The following is a 20,420-nucleotide window of genomic DNA, read 5'->3' as shown; positions in this document are numbered from 1 at the left end:
CTATTGCCGGCTATTGCTGCCCTCTGGAAGGAAGCCGCCACAACGACCTGCAGGAAAGCAGAGCGCTTGCGCACAGAGTAGCCCGTGGACGGGCAAAAACGGACTTGTCTAAGCGGGCAGCACACATGGCAGGAACTGCACGTATGCAGACATGCTCTGTGCATGCGCAAATGCCCCTATAAAAGGGCAGCACATGCTCCTCGCCACCCTCTTGCCCTCTTGCTCTGCTCCTCGCCGCCTTCTTGCTCTCCTCCTCACCGCCTGGCTGATGGGCCTTACTCTCGCCGGGGCTCCACGCCTGCACAGAGACTGAGCCGACTGGACATGGCTGGACATCGTCGAATCCGTGGTGGTGGTAACTGATCCTCTCCCCCCCCGCACTTCTTTTCCTCGGCCGCTGGGGTTTTTCCGACTTTACCCCTTTTTTTTTCTGTCTCGTCTTCTCCGCCTCCCCCCCCCCCCCCCCGCTGCCATCCCCTGGGAGTGCATAGGGGAAACTTGGACTTTAAGGTGTGACCCTCTCAGGACAATATCCCCTTTGTAGGAATTTTTGTAGGAACTTTGTGGGAATTTTGTGCTTTAGATTACGTTTTGGCCTCCCGGGAGCATATAGGGGAAGCTCGAATTTCAAAGCGTGGCCCTCCCGGGTCGACATCCCCTTTGTAGGAAAATGGCTGCCCCGCAGGCAGCTGACACGTGTGACTGGGTGTCCGTGTGGGCTGAGGAACCAGAGAGGCTGTATGACTTTCTAGAGGCTCACCGAGCTCACCCCTTGCTCCAGGGGCAAGGCTGGGCGAGGGACCATTGGTTTCGGTTACAGAGTGTGGTAGACAGAATGAAAGTGTTGCAAAAAGAAGCCAGAGTTAAGAGGGGGAAGGGAAAAGCGATCATCTGTGCGGTGTTGGGAGCGAGTTTGGCTGCTGCGGTGGAGGAAAGGAACTGGAGATCTGGTCAGGCTGAGGTGGTGGTAGATTCTCTGCAAGCGGCGGTAGAAACTCTGCGAGAACAGTTGCGGGAAAGTAAGCGGCTGCTGGAGGAGGAGAGGTGCCAAAACGTAATATTGAAGGAGGAGTTAAGGAATCAGCTCCTGAGGGACGCAGGCTCCTTGGCGGAAACAGAAGCAACACGGGCAGAGAAAGGGATACGATCAATCTATCCCCAGGGGGACTTGAAGGGAGCAAAAGAGACCGCAGGCAGCCCCCCCCCCCCCCCCCCCCCCCACATGTACCCGTTGGTTAAAACGGAATTCGTATATGAAGATGACGGTGATAATCGTCCCCAGGTTATTACTAAAGAAACCCCTTTTGCGGCAACCGAATTGGCAAAGCTGCGAAAAGATTTTGCGAGAACCGCGAGAGAATCGGAGACAGAATATGTCTGGAGGGTGTCCCTGTCGGGGGGGATGGGATCTTGTCGTCGGAAAGGGAAGCGGAAGGGTACTGGGGCCCGGGTGTGTTCTTAACCACCGGCGATCGCCGAGCCCCGTGGTCGCTGACTCAGAGGGCTGCGTACTGTGCGGGGGGGTTGAACCCGCTGGAGAGGGGGGATCCCCTGGCCATAATGGGCACAACAGATCAGTTGCTGGAAAGTGTGCAGAAAGCGGCTTGTCTTCAGATGATGTATGATCGGGAGCTCAAGCCTAATCTGAGCTCCCCGATGCTGCTGCCGGCAGACCCCGAAAGAATGACTCCTCTAATACGGGGGCTTCCCGATTCCCTGAAACCCATAGGGATCCAGCTGCAGGGGAGAATTCAAAACACCCCCAGCGAGGAAAGAATCGCGGCTGCCCTGGAGGGGGGCGCGGCCCCCGACCGTCGGTGGCCGGGGAGGAAAGTGTGGACGTGGGGGGAGATAGCCCAAGAGCTGATTAACTATGGGAGGAAATACGGACCTGTTAACCGGCCATATCCAAGGGCTGAAACCAGAGCCGTGCGAGCCGCAGAGCGAGGGAGTGGGCAGTTGTTTTTCTCAGGGAGAAGCCCGCATCTGGCCGGGAAAGAAAAGCCCCTGAATCGGCAGGGACTCTGGCAGTTAGGGCTTCAGAAGGGCATTCCCCGGGACCTCATGGATGGACTCCCGACCAAGAAGCTAGGACAGCTTGTGCAAAGATGGTCAGGGCGAGAAATCGCTTTTGCGCCAGGTCCTAGTGCCCCACCCGTGGTGGAACTCGGGGCGGGGAACGAAATAGGGAAGAAGCTGGTGGGAAACTAAATCCTCCGCTCCCCCAGGGTGAGGGGGGAGGCAGAGGGTGGATGTTTGTAAGACAGCTCACCTGCAATAACAAAGGGGATTTATTGATTACGGTGGCGGTAGGGCCAAAGAGGAGACCGGTAACCTTTTTCGTTGATACCGGAGCACAAATTACTGTGCTAAGTCGGGTCGAGGCGGAACGGTGTGGAATTTCGGTCCCGTCCAAAAGCCTGATAGTTTTAAACGCCTTAGGGAAAACTCAGACAGTGCCCATGACTCCGGTGACATTATGGCTACCGGGGGAGGGAGAACCCGTGGACACCAAGGTAGCTGTGGGACCTTTCCAAATGAACCTTTTAGGCATGGATGTTTTAAAGGGTAAACAGTGGCGTGATACCCAGGGAAATTCGTGGTCCTTCGGTGCCTCCCAAATTAGACAATTGGCTAAAACCCCCAGCGCGGAGGTGCGTCTGCTACAAGCGGCGCCTGCCCTCCCCCCTTCTAAATTAACGAATGTGAAACCCTACCCGCTGCCGTTGGGAGCCAGGGCAGGCATAGCCCCGGTGCTGGCAGAGCTGCGGGAACAAGGAGTGGTGGTTCCCACCCACTCGCCTTACAATTCCCCGGTCTGGCCGGTGCGAAAACCTAATGGAAAGTGGCGGTTAACGTTCGATTACCGCCGTTTGAATGCTAATACGGGACCGTTAACTGCTGCTGTGCCCAACATTGCCGAGCTTATTAGCACCATTCAGGAGCACGGGCACCCGATTCTGGCAACTATTGATGTTAAGGACATGTTCTTTATGGTTCCCCTTCAACCTGAAGATCAGAGCCGTTTTGCTTTCACCTGGGAAGGACAGCAGTACACTTTCACACGGCTTCCCCAGGGCTATAAGCACTCTCCCACGTTAGATCACCATGCTCTAGCGCAGGAATTGGAAGAGATCCCCATACAAGCGGGGGTGAAGATTTATCAGTATATAGATGATGTGCTTGTGGGAGGGAGTCAGATAGAGGAAGTTAAGGAGGGGCAGCGGGACATTATCACCCATTTAGAACGTACAGGATTGAGGATTCCGCCCGAAAAAATACAAGCCCCTTCTAGTGAAGGGAAACTTTTGGGAATCTGCTGGAGGGGGGGAATGACTTGTATCCCCCCTGATACTCTGTCCTCCCTCGATCTAATTAAAATGCCAAAATCAAAGAAAGAGCTACTGCATGCATTAGGACTACTTGTGTTCTGGAGGAAACATATCCCTAACCTTTTGATTATTGCTAGACCTTTGTATGATTTACTGTGGAAAAAGGCCCAGTGGGAGTGGACCCAGGTCCACGATGAGGCGTTACGACTGTTGGTGTTTGAGGCAAATGCATACCAAGCCCTTAGACCTATCCATCCAGTGGACCCAGTCCAAATCAAATGGGGGTTTGCACGAACTGGGCTCTCAATTAATTTGTGGCAAAAGGAACCAGAGGGGCCCATTTGGCCCATCGGGTTCTATTCACGTAGTTTCAAAGATGCTGGAAAAAGATACACAACTTGGGAAAAGGGCCTATTTGTAGATAGTCTGGCTTTGAGAGAGGCTGAAGGAACTATCCAACAGCAACCCATAATCCTTTGGGACCCATTTAAAGTGACCAAAGCAGTTTTAACAGGAACCCCACCCCCTGACGGGGTGGCCCAAAGGGCCTCCGTATGGAAATGGTATGATTTATTTCGTGAGACGCAAGCTTGATGGTGGCCAGTTACCAGGGAGGAATGCAAAACATGTATGTCCTCTTGTGAACAGTGTCATGTCTGTTTGGGCATACACCCCCTGGAAAACAACCCCCTACGCTTGAGAGAAGGAAAGAGTTTGTGGGAGGCCTGGCAGGTTGATTATTATTCCTTTGTTCTAACCCGAGAAGCGAGTTTGTTTCTGTTCTTATTTTCTAGGAAGGAGCAACCAACCTGGATACACTCTCCCAGAGGAAGTAAAACGGACACAGATTGCGACTTAATCAGAATGCGCATGTTATTGTTGGTCATACTGGTTCGTGGATGCATCTATGGAAGCCATGGAAAACCACTTCCTCCACCTCCCACTGATCCCTATGATCCCTTTAAGGGCAATGAGTTTGTGTCGTTAGCCAAGGCTGTAAATCGAACTTTTAATCTGAGTCACTGTTGGGTCTGTGGTGGACCCCTGGGGTTATCTAGCTGGCCATGGACGTCTACACCCCTCACCCCAGCCCAGATTGTGAGCAATTACAGTGAGACCACGAATTCTGCTTGGGGTGATAGCGGAACATGGCCAATTCAGTTTCTGGCTGTCAGGCAATATTGTTTAAACCGTGTCCAGGAGGGAGGGATCCATGTTGGGGAAAGCAAGTGCAAATGGACACTCACCCATAAGCTAGTTGATAAAGACAGAGGTGTCCGCATATGGATGTGGCTTGATGAAGCCGGGCACAGTCGGGGATTTAAGGGATACTGGTCAAGCAAAAATGAAATCTTCCTCCAGCAATCCAATTATTACCCCTATAGTCATGTGTGTGAGTGGAAAAATGATTCTGGCGCCTGGTACTGCACTGGCCGCATAAACGACAGCCCCACTGAGTTTTTTAGCCCTTTTGGCGACAAGGACACAACTCATTTTCAGTCTCCAAGGGAGACAGCTGGACCATTTGCTTATGGCACTAAGGCAAAAAGGGGTCATTATTGGATCTGCGGACATACTGCCTACAAACGTTTACGGGCAGAATGGGCAGGGACTTGTTACGTAGGGATTATCCGGCCCATGTTTTTCCTCCTCCCAGAGACAGGTGGACCTCGTTTGGGGATAAGACTATATGATGATCTGGGGGATAGAAGGATTGCCCGTAAAACGCGATCTATTGAGGTTAACCTGGGTGGAACGCAAAAATGGGGGAGTGATGAGTGGCCTCCTGAGAGAATAATTCAGCATTACGGACCTGCCACCTGGAACCCCAATGAACCAATATCAGGGGCAAGGGAACCAATTTATAACTTAAATCAGATAATTCGATTGCAAGCGGCTCTAGAAATCATCACTAATAAAACTGCAGATGCCTTAGACCTTTTAACTTGTCCGTCTCAACAGATGCGCATGGCAATCCTTCAACATCGCATGGTCCTGGATTACCTGTTAGCTGAAGAGGGGGGAGGGTGTGGGAAACTAAATATTTCTAACTGTTGCTTGGAGATCGATGACGTGGGTGAAGTGGTCCTCCAATTGACCAAAGATATTAGGAGAATTGCTCACGTTCCAGTACAAACATGGAATGGTTGGACTGGTGATTTGTGGCCCTGGTTGCCAGGGACACGATGGGTAAAACAATTACTACTATTTTTGTTATGCGCGGTTGCTGCTTTAATGTTTTTACCATGTATTGTTCCCTGTTTTGTTCAGTTAATCCGACATGTGGTATCCAATATGCAATTCATGCCCATCACATCACCTGATGGCGTAAGACAGATCCATGTCATTCGTCAACCAAAACCGACCACTGTACCCATCATTTAGACCCTATAGAATTCACAGACTGTTAAACGGAAGAATTGCATACCTATATCCATGTCACACCCACCCTGATTTCATATGTTTGTTATCACGAAAAGACTACCTCATACTTACCTGATTCCTCCAACTTTTGTTCAGTAAGACATTGTTAAACTTAGCAGTGTTTTAAGAGACAGTGTTTACACTGTGTAATGTTTCAACCTGCCTACGACTGTGCATTTCTGTGCCATACCCCTTTTTTTTTTTTTGGTCCCTCCTTCCCCTGCCGTGTCACCCATCCCTTCTATCCTGGTTTCTACCCCTATTTCTCTCTCTCTCTCCCTCTTTCTCTCTTTCTTTCTCTCATTTCTCGTTCCCTCTCGTTCTGTATCTCTAGACCACCACCACCTCCCACACCACCGTAAAGGCAGCAATGTCGACCCACAGGGTGGTGCAGAAGACCACTACAAACTGGTTTTGTCTCGACATCGCTATTACCATCTCTTGCTGGCCTCTGGAAGAAAGCTACCATAACGACCTGCAGGAAAGCAGAGCGCTTGCGCACAGAGTAGCCCGTGGATGGGCAAAAACGGACTTGTCTAAGCGGGCAGCATGCATGGCAGGAACTGCATGTATGCAGACATGCTCTGTGCATGCGCAAATGCCCCTATAAAACGGCAGAACATGCTCCTCGCCACACTCTTGCCCTCTTGCTCTGCTCCTCACCGCCTGGCTGATGGGCCCTACTCTCACCGGGCTCCACGCCTGCACAGAGACTGAGCCGACCGGACATCACTGGACATCATCGAATCCGTGGTGGTGGTAACTAATCCTCTCCCCCCCCGCACTTCTTTTCCTCGGCCGCTGGGGTTTTTCCGACTTTACCCTTTTTTTTTTCTGTCTCGTCTTCTCCTCCCCCCCCCACTGCCATCCCCGCCAGCCCTCCGATTCCCAGTTCACCGAAAATAAAGTTTACAAGGTTGCACGGCATATGACTGCGTTTGCATCTTAATCTCGTCTCCTGGGATCGAATCGAAACCTCCCCGATATTGGATCGGGACACTCCCTTCTCCCCATTCATCAGCTGATCCGCCAGCTGGAGAGTCAAGGAGTGATCACCAAAATTTGCTCACCCTTTCATAGTCCCATATGGCCAGTGAGAAAATCTACTGGAGAGTGGAGACTGACAATAGACTACCATGGCCTGAATGAAGTCACACCACCGCTGAGTGCTGTCGTGCCAGACATGCTACAACTTCAATATCAGCTGGAGTCAAAGGCAGCCAAGTGGTATGCTACAACTGACATTGCTAATCCATTCTTCTCCATCCCTGTGGCAGCAGAGTGCAGGCCACAGTTTGCTTTCACCTGGATGGGCATCCAGTACACCCGGAATCGACTGCTGCAGGGGTGGAAACACAGTCCCACCATTTGCCATGGACTAATCCAGACTGCACTGGAAAAGCGTGAAGCTCTAGAACATCTGCAGTACATCGATGGCATTATTGTATGGGGTGACACCACAGAGGAAGTTTTTGAGAAAGGGGAGAAAATAGTTCAGATCCTTCTGAAAGCCGGTTTCGCCATTAAGCGAAGTAAAGTCAAGGGACCTGCGCAAGAGATCCAGTTTTTGGGAATAAAATGGCAGGATGGGTGCCGCCAAATCCCAATGGATGTCATCAACAAAATAGCAGCTATGTCTCCACCAAGCAGCAAAAAGGAAACACAGGCCTTCCTGGGTGTTGTGGGTTTTTGGAGAATGGACATCCCAAATTACAGTCAGATCGTAAGGCCTCTGTACCACGTGACCCAAATGAAAAATGATTTTGAATAGGGCCCTGAGCAATGACAGGCATTTGAACAAATTAAACGGGAGATAGTTCATACCGTAGCCCTTGGTCCAGTCCGGTCAGGGCAAGATGTTTAAAACGTGCTGTACACCACAGCCGGGGAGAATGGCCCAACCTGGAGTCTCTGGCAGAAAGCACCAGGGGAGACTCGAAGTCAACCCCTGGGGTTTTGGAACCGGGGATACAAAGGATCCGAGCCCTGCTATACTCCCACTGAAAAAGAGATTCTGGCAGCATATGAAGGCGTTCGAGCTGCTTCAGAAGTGGTCGGCACTGAAGCACAGCTCCTCCTAGCACCACGGTTGCCGGTCCTGGGCTGGATGTTCAAAGAGAGGGTCCCCTCTACGCATCATGCCACCGATGCTACGTGGAGTAAGTGGGTCGTGCTGATGACCCAGCACGCCCGAATGGGAAACCCCAGTCGCCCAGGAATTCTGGAGGTAATCATGGACTGGCCAGAAGGCAAAGATTTTGGAGCATCACCAGAGGAGGAGGAGGTGACACGTGCTGAAGAGGCCCCACTGTATAACCAGCTGCCAGAAGATAAGAAACAGTATGCGCTTTTCACGGATGGGTCCTGTCGCATTGTGGGGAAGCAGCGGAGGTGGAAGGCTGCTGTATGGAGTCCTACACAACAAGTCATGGAAACTGCCAAGGGAGAAGATGCGTCCAGCCAGTTTGCAGAGGTGAAAGCCATCCAGCTGGCTTTAGACATTGCCAGTCGAGAGAAGTGGCCAGTGCTCTATCTTTACACCGACTCCTGGATGGTGGCCAATGCCTTGTGGGGGTGGCTGCAGCAATGGAACAAGAACAACTGTCAGCGCAGAGGCAAACCCATCTGGGCTGCCCCATTGTGGCAAGATATTGCTGCCCGTCTGGAGCAGCTGGTTGTAAAAGTCCGTCACGTGGACGCCCACGTCCCTAAGGGTTGGGCCAGTGAAGAACATCAAAACAACCACCAGGTGGATCAGGCTGCCAAGATTGAAGTGGCTCAGGTGGATCTGGACTGGCAACATAAGGGTGAACTGTTTATAGCTCGATGAGCCCGTGACACCTCAGGCCACCAAGGAAGAGATGCGACATATAGATGGGCTCGTGACCAAGGAGTGGACTTGACCATGGACACCATCGCACAGGTTATCCATGAAAGTGAAACATGCACTGCAATCAAGCAAGCCAAGCGGGTAAAGCCTCAGTGGTATGGAGGACGATGGCTAAAATATAAATACGGGGAGGCTTGGCAGATTGACTACATCACACTGCCACAAACCCGCCAAGGCAAGCGATATGTGCTCACAATGGTGGAGGCCACCACCGGATGGCTGGAAACCTACCCTGTGCCCCATGCAACCACCCGGAATACCATCCTGGGCCTGGAAAAAAAAGTCCTGTGGCGACATGGCACTCCCAAAAGAATTGAGTTGGACAACGGGACTCACTTTCGTAACAGCCTCAGAGACACCTGGGCCAAAGAACACAGTATCGAGTGGATGTATCACATCCCCTACCATGCACCAGCCTCTGGAAAGATCGAATGGTACAATGGGCTGCTAAAAACCACTTTGAGGGCAATGAGGGTTGGGACTTTCAAAACCTGGGATACTCATTTAGCAAAGGCCACCTGGTTCGTTAACACCAGAGGATCCACCAACCGGGCTGGTCCTGCCCAGTCAAAACCTCAGCGCCCCATAGAAGGGGAAAAAGTCCCCATAGTGCACATGCGGATCGTGTTAGGGAAGGCGGTTTGGGTTAGTCCTGCCTCAGGCAAAGGTAAGCCCGTCCACGGGATTGCTTTTGCTCAAGGACCTGGGTGTACCTGGTGGGTAATGCGGAAGGAAGGGGAAGTCCGATGTGTACCTCATGGGGATTTGATTTTGGGTGAGAATAGTTCATAAATAAATAAATTGTATGAAGTTAATTGTTAAATAACCCTGTCGCTGTCTGTTATCACTGTTATAATTGTTATGTGTTGTACCAGTATTATCGTAGTAAGAATCGTCCAGATTAAAGCGGGATGAACTTTTTTTTTTTATGAAAACCTAGCAGAGCACAGCGATGCTGGAACTGGACCTGGTTTTCAACAACTGGCACCCAACAACTTCATCAAGATCAACATCTCCTGCAGACTCTGAGCTCCGGATGCAGCAAGTGACCGCGCATCACCACACATCACCTCTCCTGCCACGGAAAACCATTACGACAGATGGAGCTCAAAGTCATGGATTAAATGAACTCAACGGACACTTTAGAGTGATGATCCATAGACTAAGGGAATGATACCTGGAGACAGGAGAAGTGGTGGTGATCAACTGGACAATGGGGGATCTGGGCACGACATAGGTGGTATGGAATAAGGGGTGGATAATATCCTGGTTTTGGCCAGGAGAGGGTTAATTTTCACCAGAATCCAGAAAGGGGCACAGCCGGGTGGGCTGACCCAACCCCCACCTGGCCAAACAGAGCAGGGTATTCCATACCATGTGCCGTCATGCTGGGTTCCGGGGGGGTGGGGGGGGGATATCAGGATATCAGAGTTCTTCTAAGTTCAGGCACCTAAACCAAGTGAGCAGGATGATTCTCCAGAATAATTTGAATGTATCTTTCTCTCTCCACTGTCTGGGATATTTAGCAAATCACTTTGGGAAGGTTTACTCATTTTGCATTGAAAAGCTTCCCACATGTTTGTGAAAACTCAATGTCATGGTTTAACCTGGCAGCTGGCAACTAGGACCATGCAACTGCTCACTCGCTCTTCCCCCACCCCCCCAGCAGGATGGGGAGGAAAATGAAAAAAAAATGGGTTGAGATTGTTGCGTTAATTTGGCAGAAAATAAACCTCTAGTTGTGGCTAGGTTTAAATTCTGAGTGATATCCAATTTACCACTACCAGTCCAGTCACTTTCAATATGTATATTAAACTACCACGATTCTGGATACACTAATAGCAGTTTGCACCTTCAGTGCAGTTGTGCTCATGAACTAGCACGGATGCATTTGGTCTTGTTCAGTGAGAAACTGTGACAACTGGCTACTTAAACAGTGCAGTTTTATTTGTGCAACACATATATAGGTTTTTTTAATTGCTGGTGATGGTGACTGTGCAAGAAAGCACGTGCAAATATGATGCTATTAAGTATAAAATGCGTGAAAACGTTATAAATAATACAGCCTGGCTATAAACATTTGGGAGTAACTCTCCAGAGAGATTTCTAAGATTCCCGAGAAAAGCGCTTAGTCTATGTCTCACCCAAGGTGTCCCAAGGGGTGGAGAAGCAAGGCTCAGCCCGTCAGCCAGTCCCGGTTGTTGGAGGCAGCCTGAGACGGAGTTTCCCTTGACTTGCTCACAGTGTTATCTTCTTCTCTGAAGATCCCCTTTTTCCCTGGCTATTTTTGTATCCTTTCTAAATTTAAGGTGGAGTTTGAGTATCTGTAGTCATACATACCTTTTATCACGATTGGTGTAAAATTCTCTTACTTCACGTTTAAAGGTATAGTTTACAGAAAATTGAGAATGCAGACTCGAAGAGGAGTGGTCGCACCTCGGAGGCAGGTAGCCTTTGGGATGGAGGTGTGTTTGGGTATTAAAACGATATTAAAACGAGCAAAGTTCACGAGAGGATAGCACTTTGGCAAGGTTTCAAAAACCTGTTGGCTCAGGGGTACAGATGAGCTGCTTATCAGTTTTTATGACCATTTCTTCCCGCTTTATCATTATGAAGCATGGCCATGGAATCTCCGCTCCACTCCATCTACTGTGGTATGTTGCAGGGAGCTGCTGTGTTAGTGGATTCCTCGCATGCCTGCTGGAGCTGTGTCCCACCCTCAGAGTTCCTTTTGATTTTATGCTTTTCCTCAATGGGTGAACAATGCTACGTTTTTCATATAAACCTTAATTTTCAGATGTAAAACCTTAATTTTACTAATAATTCCACAGAGAAACAACACAAAACATCAGTGTTATCAACATTCTTCTCGTACTAAAAATCAAAACACAGCAGTTACTGGGAGAAATATTCATTCTATCCCAGGTGAAAACAGGACACTCAGGTAGAATGTATTCCCACCAACCCTCCCCAAAGCTTTAGGCTTGGTAGCTTGGTAAAAAGCATTACGCTAAATTTAGAAATACTAGCCTGCTTTGCCTTAAAAGCAGGAGCCAACAAAGTCATTCTTTCTCAAGAGAATCAGGAGAAGGTCTAAGCAGGACCAGAGACATATTTTATATTGCACCTGAAATATTCTCATAATGTTTAAGCAAATATCAAAAGTGCATGTGAAATAATTTGTGCTCACAGAACAAGTCTTACCTTTTAAAACTTGAAATTTGGTAAACTACAGTATTAATTTAAATTTCCTTCTTAGATGATTCTTTCAGTATTTTTCAGAATATAAGTGAAAAACAGTTACATTTCTGGAAATTTAAAATATTTTTAAATTTAACATGTCATAAATTATGCTAAAAGTTAGACTTTTTCTTCTTATATGGCATTAGCCTATTTGTAAAAGAGTAAGTAAAGCAAAGTGTTAGTATTCTTGTCATTGTTCTGGTTTTTTTGTTCTCTACTATAAGAATTTTATGAAATATATTGTTCTAAATTGAGCTATAACTATATTTTTTCTTTATCATCATATTTAGGAATCAAAATGGCACTCTAGTTGTGGAAATCATTGGGGTGAATGATAAGTGTTTCTAATACAGACAAAAACTCATTGTATGATTGGCACCTTACTGTTCTAGGAAATAGTCAGGGGTAGTAATTTAAAAACGAATACAATAAGGATGATATCTATGAGAAAAAAACAGTTTTAGTTGAATTACAGTACACTTACTGGTAATATCAATTTAGAATGATCAACTTAAAAAGTTTTGAGAGTAATAATAATCACACTGCACTTACAGAAAGAAGTCCCTTCAAGAACAGGCAACAATTAAGAGTTGACGATACAAAAGCCTGAGGTTTCTCTGGCTAGCAAAGCGTACCTCTACTATTAAACATAGCGAGTGAGCTCTGCTTCTTGCCTACTCTGCTTAATTGCTATCTCCCTTCCTCCCTCTGTTTTTGACAACACTACCTAGCTCTCTTCAGGATAAAGGAATAGGTTATTTAGGAGGCCCTGTGCAGCAATTATTGCTTCCAGTTAGTGACAGCTGGTCTTTGGGCATGGATCAATCCTTGGACTCTCTATTTAACAGTCTGACTATAGTCCAGGAGACACTGCTAATGCTTTTGTTCTGCCTGGTACTGAGATGCCTTGAAATGTTATATCCTAACTGAATGGCTTGACCTTCAAGCTGTGGTCTTTACGGAGACTTTATAGAGACCCTGATGCCCTTCCACTTAAAGAAATTATTAACTGCATCTGAATTTGAACAAGAATCTGCTTCTTTAGCTAAGTGGTTAGGGTAGATTCATGGCATCTTCCACATCCATCCCTGCTGAAAGCAGTCATCTATTTACAGCTAGCTTTTTGGATTCAGTCTGTCTGCATCTCTCTCTCATCAAAGAATTCATTTGATGAAGCAAATAATCTTTAATAAAAGTTTAATACAAAAAATATACTTCCAATGATAGTTTCTGCTTTGGTACATCAGTGTAATACTATGAAAGAAAATGTCATTGAAAAATTCCCAAAATACTCAATGTTAAAATAAGGTCTGACTGATCACTATATTGTTGAAATTTATTATGTGTTTATAAAAGATCAGATGCAGTACCATATATTCACTTTTATTCATGATGGGAATTAATCTTTAAGTAAAATAAAAGGTGTTATAATTTCCAATGATACTAAGTTATCTCCATGAGAGTAAAAAGATGCTTTTTTTGTAGTTCAGTCTGATAGCCAGTTATGCAACTATTTTTTCTGTGGAGGAAATGTAAGTAAATAACAACAAACTAAGGTCTGTAGGCAATGTCCTACGGTAATTTTATCTATTCATCAATCAAAATAACGATGTTTTATTTCTGCTAGGAACTGGTCAGGAAGATGCCAGTGTCATTAGACCTGGAACAGGGACTGAGGTGGTAATGGTGGTATCAGGATGTTTGACTGATCTGCCTGTCAGGGTGTTCTCCTGTTAGCCCGGGAAAGCACCTTTGCATCTCCCTCACTGCAGTCCTCCTGACTGGTGGAGCAGATCATCTGGTTGCGTGGTATGGGCAGAAAAATAAGTTAAGCCTATTGACTTCGTTTAAGATGAGGTCATCAAGGTCAAAGCCCCTGACAGCACTGACCATGTGAATTGCATCTTTTACTTTCTTTTTTCTCATTTCTTGTTTCTTTTTTCTCTATCCTCATAAGTCTTCTCCCATATAAACAGCCCACCTGTAATTGCTGTTTCTCCTTCGGGTCCAGTTTTGCTACATCCACAACCAGAAATTCTGATGCCATTACTGTGATCATCTTAAGTTTATACAGTATCACTGGTGGGATTACCGAGGTGCTGCTGGCTTAGGGAAATTCCCCAAAAGGCCCCAGGTGCTTCCCTAAAGCTCAGCTATCTCTTGCATACCTCCTCCTGGACCATCTGTGTGATCCAGTTGTCTGTCATTGGGTTATTTGTAGCTTCTTTCAGCTTCCTGCTTTGTTGTTTATCATTTCTAGCAGTTGTTTCCCTTGCCATGTCTGGCAGTTGTACACACACTATTCAGTTAGCTTAAACTCAGGTCAAAGCTTCATCAGCAGCCTAATCATTTGCTTGCAGATCGGATAGTGCCATCACATTGAACACGCCTGTAGAAATTAAATGTCAAAAGGAAGTTGGTCTGTCTAATGGTCAGGATCTAAGTTGTCTAAACTATCTTGACTTAGAAGAAACATCTTCAGTTGGTAGGTGTATCTACTGCTCTTCACCTAAGATCTCTGCTACCTAATGTTACAGCTTTAATGGGACCAGTATAAAACCACCCTTGCCCAAAACACAAACCCATATTCCTACCCAAGACTAATTTCCTAGTTAAGGAAGAATTATGTTAAGGGTTAGTTTTAACAGAGGAAGGTGAATACAAAATTGCATCTCTGGTAAATTTAAATGTAAAGGAACCAATAGCAAATCTCAGAAAAAAATCTGAGGGAGGAGTAGAAAATAATTTTCCTGAACAAGATAAAGTGATCACACCAAGAGCTTTTTTGACTGAAATACTGAGTGAAAAGCCTCGAGTCTCTGAGAAAGATCTTTCTTGTTGATAAATTCCTCCTGTACCCAGGGTATGTATATTATTGGGAAGTATTAGAGAAGAATTCTGATTTCTTCATAAACTTTGTGGAAATAGCTGTAGTACCCCAATTATTGTTAATGGATTTGGTTAAAAGACAATTATAGCAACCACTTTGATGCCTCAGATGTCACCAATAAAATATACACTGTTCACAAGAGATACTGAAATTCTTATATAACTCAGCCATGCTGAAATGCTCAGTTTAACAAAGGGTTGGCTAAATGTTATGTTAACTTCATTTAGACTAAATTTATATCTATCTGAATAGATTTAAAATATATTCCTTCATTCAGCCCACAGTAGGGCAGTGTAGCAGAAAAACAACATGGAAATAAACTGAAGATTCAAGTACTGATAGAATGACTATTAGTACCTGTTCCACATGAAAAAGACTAAAAGTTGAAGGCACTCACAGTCACTGCTAATAATGACTCAACCGTATTTGAAGAATAACAAGAAAATCCTAAGCTGAAGATCACTTGCTGAAGTATTCACAATGAACTAAACCTGCAGGCAAATCTCATGCTCTGTTTCAAAGGCAATTTGATCTGAATAAAGACTGAAAGTTTGCACCCACAGTCTGACTCCAGAATCATGTTAAGGACATAACTTTACAGAAATATCACTATTAATTAAAAATATTTCTGAAATTCCAGAATAAAATTATATGCTTTTGAACCCTTTTATGAGTCAAACATTGAATTTTTCCACAGGAAAATTTCAGTAATTCTTTATGTGCAAAGACAAGACAAAATCACATCATAATACACATACGAGTGTAGGTATTCAACTCTGAAACAAAACTTCTTCTTGACCTGAAGAGAAATTTTACCTCTATGGTTATGGGAAAAAACATGAAGCCTACAAATGTAGAGAAAGAAGTTCTTGTTCTTCTCTGACAAACAGCCTAAGGAAAATGAACTCTGTTTTTCATATAGGTAACTCAATAGAAACTGAGGAGCACTTTTGGTTTGAACTTGTTTTGAATTAGTACTCTGTTATTAATTTTTTTCTCTATGTCTAATTTATGTTAACAGAAAAATGTGTGAACCCTCAGGTAGCTGAATAAGATGTCTCTGTTGCTGTGGCTGGCATTATCTAGAGAGCATGTAGCCTGGCAGACAAAATGCTTACTTTGTAATTGAAAACATATTGAATTTCACCTCTAATAAAGTTATACTTCCATTAAAATTTCTATTAACTTTACTCACATCAGCATAAATATAGCTATATTAGTCCTTAATAATGAAAACAAATCAAAAGCAGCCAACTTATATATTTCAGTTACAGAACAGACTTCTGGAAAAATTACAATTATTCTAGCAAACTCTGTTTTGGTACATGTAGCACAAGATTAGGTACAAAATACATGGGTGATTAGGGTTGAAGCCCTAAAAAAAAAAAATCCCCAAACCTTTCAGTTTACAGTGACCTCCCCAGTAATTTACCAGAAAATGAACTAAAAAAAATTTTTTGTATTGTGAACTTAACATTTTCATATGCTAAGAAACTTAACAAGATTTAGCTAATTGGGTGATCAAGTAAATAAGATACCAATAACTTAGCTATTTGACTACTCGAAATCAATTTTGAGTATTAGTCTTTGCAAGTGGGAGGAACAAACTAAATTTTACATAATTAATTAATAGGTGATTCCTGTATTATAAACAACAATATTTTCTTCCTAAACAGACTATGTTAATTAAAGAATTTGGGATATGAGTAAAGTTCATCAGTGAGCTGAAATGTCAACATCTATCCTGAAAGACTTAAAAGTGATTTGATATTTACTTGGTAAGGATTTAATTATTTTGTACAATCAAATAAATTCATCAGGCTTCAACCTTATGTTCGTATACTGATACATGAAATCAGTTGCTGCTAAGCGAAAATATTTGTCACTGGTTAAATAATTATTTAAATTGTGAATTCACAGAATCACAGAATCACAGAATAGTAGGGGTTGGAAGGGACCTCTGTGGGTCATCTAGTCCAACCCCCTGCCCAAGCAGGGTCACCTACAGTAGGCTGTAGAGGACCTTGTCCAGGCGGGTCTTGAATATCCCATGAACACCCATTCTTTGAAAACCCACTCTCTTCCAGGTGAGGCTTGACCTCATCGGCTGCCCGCAGCCCCCGTGCCAGAGGCGCTGAGCTAACAGCCCCAGCCAGCCCGACCAGCACGGCCCCGTCTGTCCCTGCAGCCCCTCTTTCCCACCCCGCGGAGTCCCAGCTGCCGGACCGCTCCTCGCGCAGGAGCTGTCGTGCACCTTCCGCCCTCTCTGCTGTCCTCCTCCGGCTCCGCCAGCTCAGCGGAAGGGGACACGTCCACTGCGCCCGTCGCTGTGTAAAGCATCCCACCCGCTACAGGAGGAGGCAGTCGGCCGTGCCAGGAGGTCCCACGAGGCTCCAGCGACTGACCCTGCCCAGGCCACCCGGCCGCTTCGCCCCAGGAGAGCCAGCCGTAACGATAAGGTGCTCTCCCTGCAGCGTCTCGGGGTCGAGGTACCCCCAGTGTAAGCGCTCGCAGAGGTACGGACAAACCCACTCTTTACTCCAGCGCCCGGGAGGGTAAAGCAGGAGCTCACAGACTACGTGACCAAAGCCACAGCGACTAAGGCGGAAGCGGCCTTGCACTGCAGACAGCCACGGGATTCCTTCACAACCGCCTGGACAAGTTACTGAGATGGAGACCTTGGAGGAGCCAGTTCCCTCCGCGGCCACCTCCGGAGCCGGGGTCTGTGGTGTCAGGGTCAGAAGACCCTGGTGTCCACCCGCCACCCCAGGCCGTGCCCACACCACAGACCCTTCGCTGATGAACTCCCACGCGAACAAGAACACCTCTTGTTCAGGGCATTGCACCCTGACCTCAAACTGCCCACATGGAGCATCGCTCCTGGCAGGACCCACTCACCCTGGGTCCGTCCCCGCCAGCTGAGCGGCAGAGCTGCCAGAGGGGCTTTGCGAAGCACAGCAGCACCTGGGCAAAGCAGAGAAGTGGGGTGAGGAGGCCATGCGTGTGCGTTGCCTGCACTTTGCGGAATGCTGGGGAAGCTTCCCACCATCTGCCAGGGAGCAGGAGGAGCGTCGTGGTCTCCTGCAGCACGCCTTTCAACGCCGCTTCCCACAGCATTCAGCTCTCCCCACAGCGAGTCAGCCCGGCACGGAGGAACGGCAGCCGCTGAGGAACGGCAGCTGCTGAGGAACGGCAGCCGCTGAGGAACGGCAGCCGCTGAGGAAGACCGTCACAGAATTACAGAATCACAGAATGGTAGGGGTTGGAAGGGACCTCTGTGGGTCATCTAGTCCAACCCTCCTGCCGAAGCAGGGTCACCTACAGTAGGCTGCACAGGACCTTGTCCAGGCGGGTCTTGAATATCTCCAGAGAAGGAGAATCCACAACCTCCCTGGGCAGCCTGTTCCAGTGCTCCATCACCCTCAGAGGGAAGAAGTTCTTCCTCATGTTCAGCTGGAACTTCCTGTGCCTCAGTTTGTGCCCATTGCCCCTTGTCCTGTCACTGGGCACCACTGAAAAGAGCTTGGCCCCATCCTCCTGACACCCACCCTTGAGATATTTATAGGCATTTATAAGGTCCCCTCGCAGCCTTCTCTTCTTCAGGCTGAACAAGCCCAGTTCCCTCAACCTCTCCTCATAGGAGAGATGCTCCAGTCCCCTCACCATCCTCGTAGCCCTCCGCTGGACTCTCTCCAGTAGCTCTTCATCTTTCTTGAACTGGGGAGCCCAGAACTGGACACAGTACTCCAGATGAGGCCTCACCAGGGCAGTGTAGAGGGGAAGGAGAACCTCCCTCGTCCTGCTGGCCACACTCTTCTTGATGCACCCCAGGATCCCATTGGCTTTCTTGGCAGCCAGGGCACACTGCTGGCTCATGGTTAACCTGTCGTCCACCAGCACACCCAGGTCCCTCTCCGCAGAGCTGCTCTCCAGCAGGTCCACCCCAAGCCTGTACTGATGCATGAGGTTGTTCCTCCCCAGGTGCAGGACCCTGCACTTGCCCTTGTTGAACCTCATCAGGTTCCTCTCTGCCCAGCTTTCCAGCCTATCCAGGTCACGCTGAATTAGGTTCTACTGTGTTCTACTGATTATAGGCCGAACCTGGGACACAAGGTGAAATTTCACAAAAAGCTATTAGGGAATGGCTGATCCAGACTGGCCAGACAAACTGGGTATTTGATACCATGTGATGTCATGCTCAGTTCTGAGTGGGGGAGGTGGCCGGGGGCAGGTTAGTCGTGGCTCAGCAGCACGCTGGGCATCAGGCGGTGAGAGTTGCTCTGTGTATTTGCTTGTTCTTATCAGTATTCTTGTTGTTACTGATCGCTTCATTTGCTGTTCTGTTAACTGCCTTTATCCCGCCCATAAGTTTTGATTTTTTCCTTCCAACTCTCCACCTCACCCCAGAGCAGGGAGGGGCATTAGAGCAATTGTGTGGTCTTTTGTTGCCGGTCAGGGCTAAACCACAACGTCTGTATATTCATATACACACATAGATATCTGTATGTACAAAGTGGTACCCTCCAGCAGCTGGGCTTGGACACTCAGTCTGCCCAGTCGTTGGCCCTGGCCCTGGATCCCAGTCTCCCCCATTGCTGGGACATACAAGCCTCTGAGGCCACAGCCCTGCTCCAGTTGTTCATACACTCCATCTCAGTCATGCTTAAACACATACACACACACAGAGCCCCATACACCAAGAGCTGGCTGGGACTCCTTAGGTTTCCAATGGCCAACTCCCCTGTGCTCTCACTGTTAGACAAAACACTGCAGTGAAACACTGGAACAGGTTGCCCAGAGAAGTTGTGGCTGCCCCCTCCCTGGAAGTGTTCAAGGCCAGGTTGGATGGAGCTCTGAGCAGCCTGGTCTAGTGGAAGATGTCCCTGCTCATGGCAGGGGAGTTGGAACTAGATGATCTTTCAGGTCCCTTCCAACCCTTACCATTCTATGATTCTATGATTCTATAAAAGAGAAGACAGGACTGACTGCATTGATAAGGTACAGGGCATAGCCAGACAAGAACACCAACCAGCAAAAAATTTGCACATGATCAATCCCTTTTATCCTCTGACTCCTCTAACTTCCATACTTGTTCCTCCCCAAATTACCTAAATCCATTCCTTTCCCTGCCTTTGGTTCCTCCTTTAATCACCCATAATAAGTCTTGTGCAATCCTGAAATGCTCTTCCCCTACATACCATTATATGTCCCATACACAGTACAGGACACTTTATGGTGGTTTTGCAGTAACAACCCTCAGTTCAAAAGGTTTCCTGGAGATCTTCTCCTTTTTAGCCATCTTAGAGGGTTTCAGGCTTTTGCACTGGGGCTGAGGGTCTCCTGAGACAGGCATGGGAAGGTCCTGAACAGGGTTCTTTTACCTCTGAGTCCTTATTTTGTGTTCCTGCCTGTCATTGGACCCTCCTGAGCTCCGCTGCGCTTGTGGAGATGAACGTCTGATGCACTGATGGACCCTGTGAAATTCTGGGAGAAGATGGGGCAGAGTATTATTTGGTGTCATCCCCAAGACCATCATGACCATTTACTCTCTTTGCTCTTTTGTAAGTATGCAGATGAGCTTCTATCACATAAGGTGATAGAATTCTGCTATAAAGAGTGCAATTATGAGGATCATGAGTGT

General features: G+C 47.2%; 1 protein-coding gene across 1 annotated transcript; it reads left to right on the top strand.

The window, feature by feature from the left end:
• The first annotated feature begins 670 nt into the window (after positions 1 to 670).
• Positions 671 to 2,211, top strand: LOC142362683 (uncharacterized). The gene is given in 2 exon segments (XM_075432862.1): positions 671 to 1,391; positions 1,394 to 2,211. Coding segments are annotated over 2 exon segments (1,539 nt in total).
• The last annotated feature ends 18,209 nt before the right edge of the window (positions 2,212 to 20,420 follow it).

Source organism: Opisthocomus hoazin, chromosome 1, assembly GCF_030867145.1.
Source record: "Opisthocomus hoazin isolate bOpiHoa1 chromosome 1, bOpiHoa1.hap1, whole genome shotgun sequence".
NCBI classification, from domain to species: Eukaryota; Metazoa; Chordata; class Aves; order Opisthocomiformes; family Opisthocomidae; genus Opisthocomus; species Opisthocomus hoazin.
Note: the sequence above shows the minus strand (reverse complement) of the source record. Positions and strands in the feature narration are given on the sequence as shown.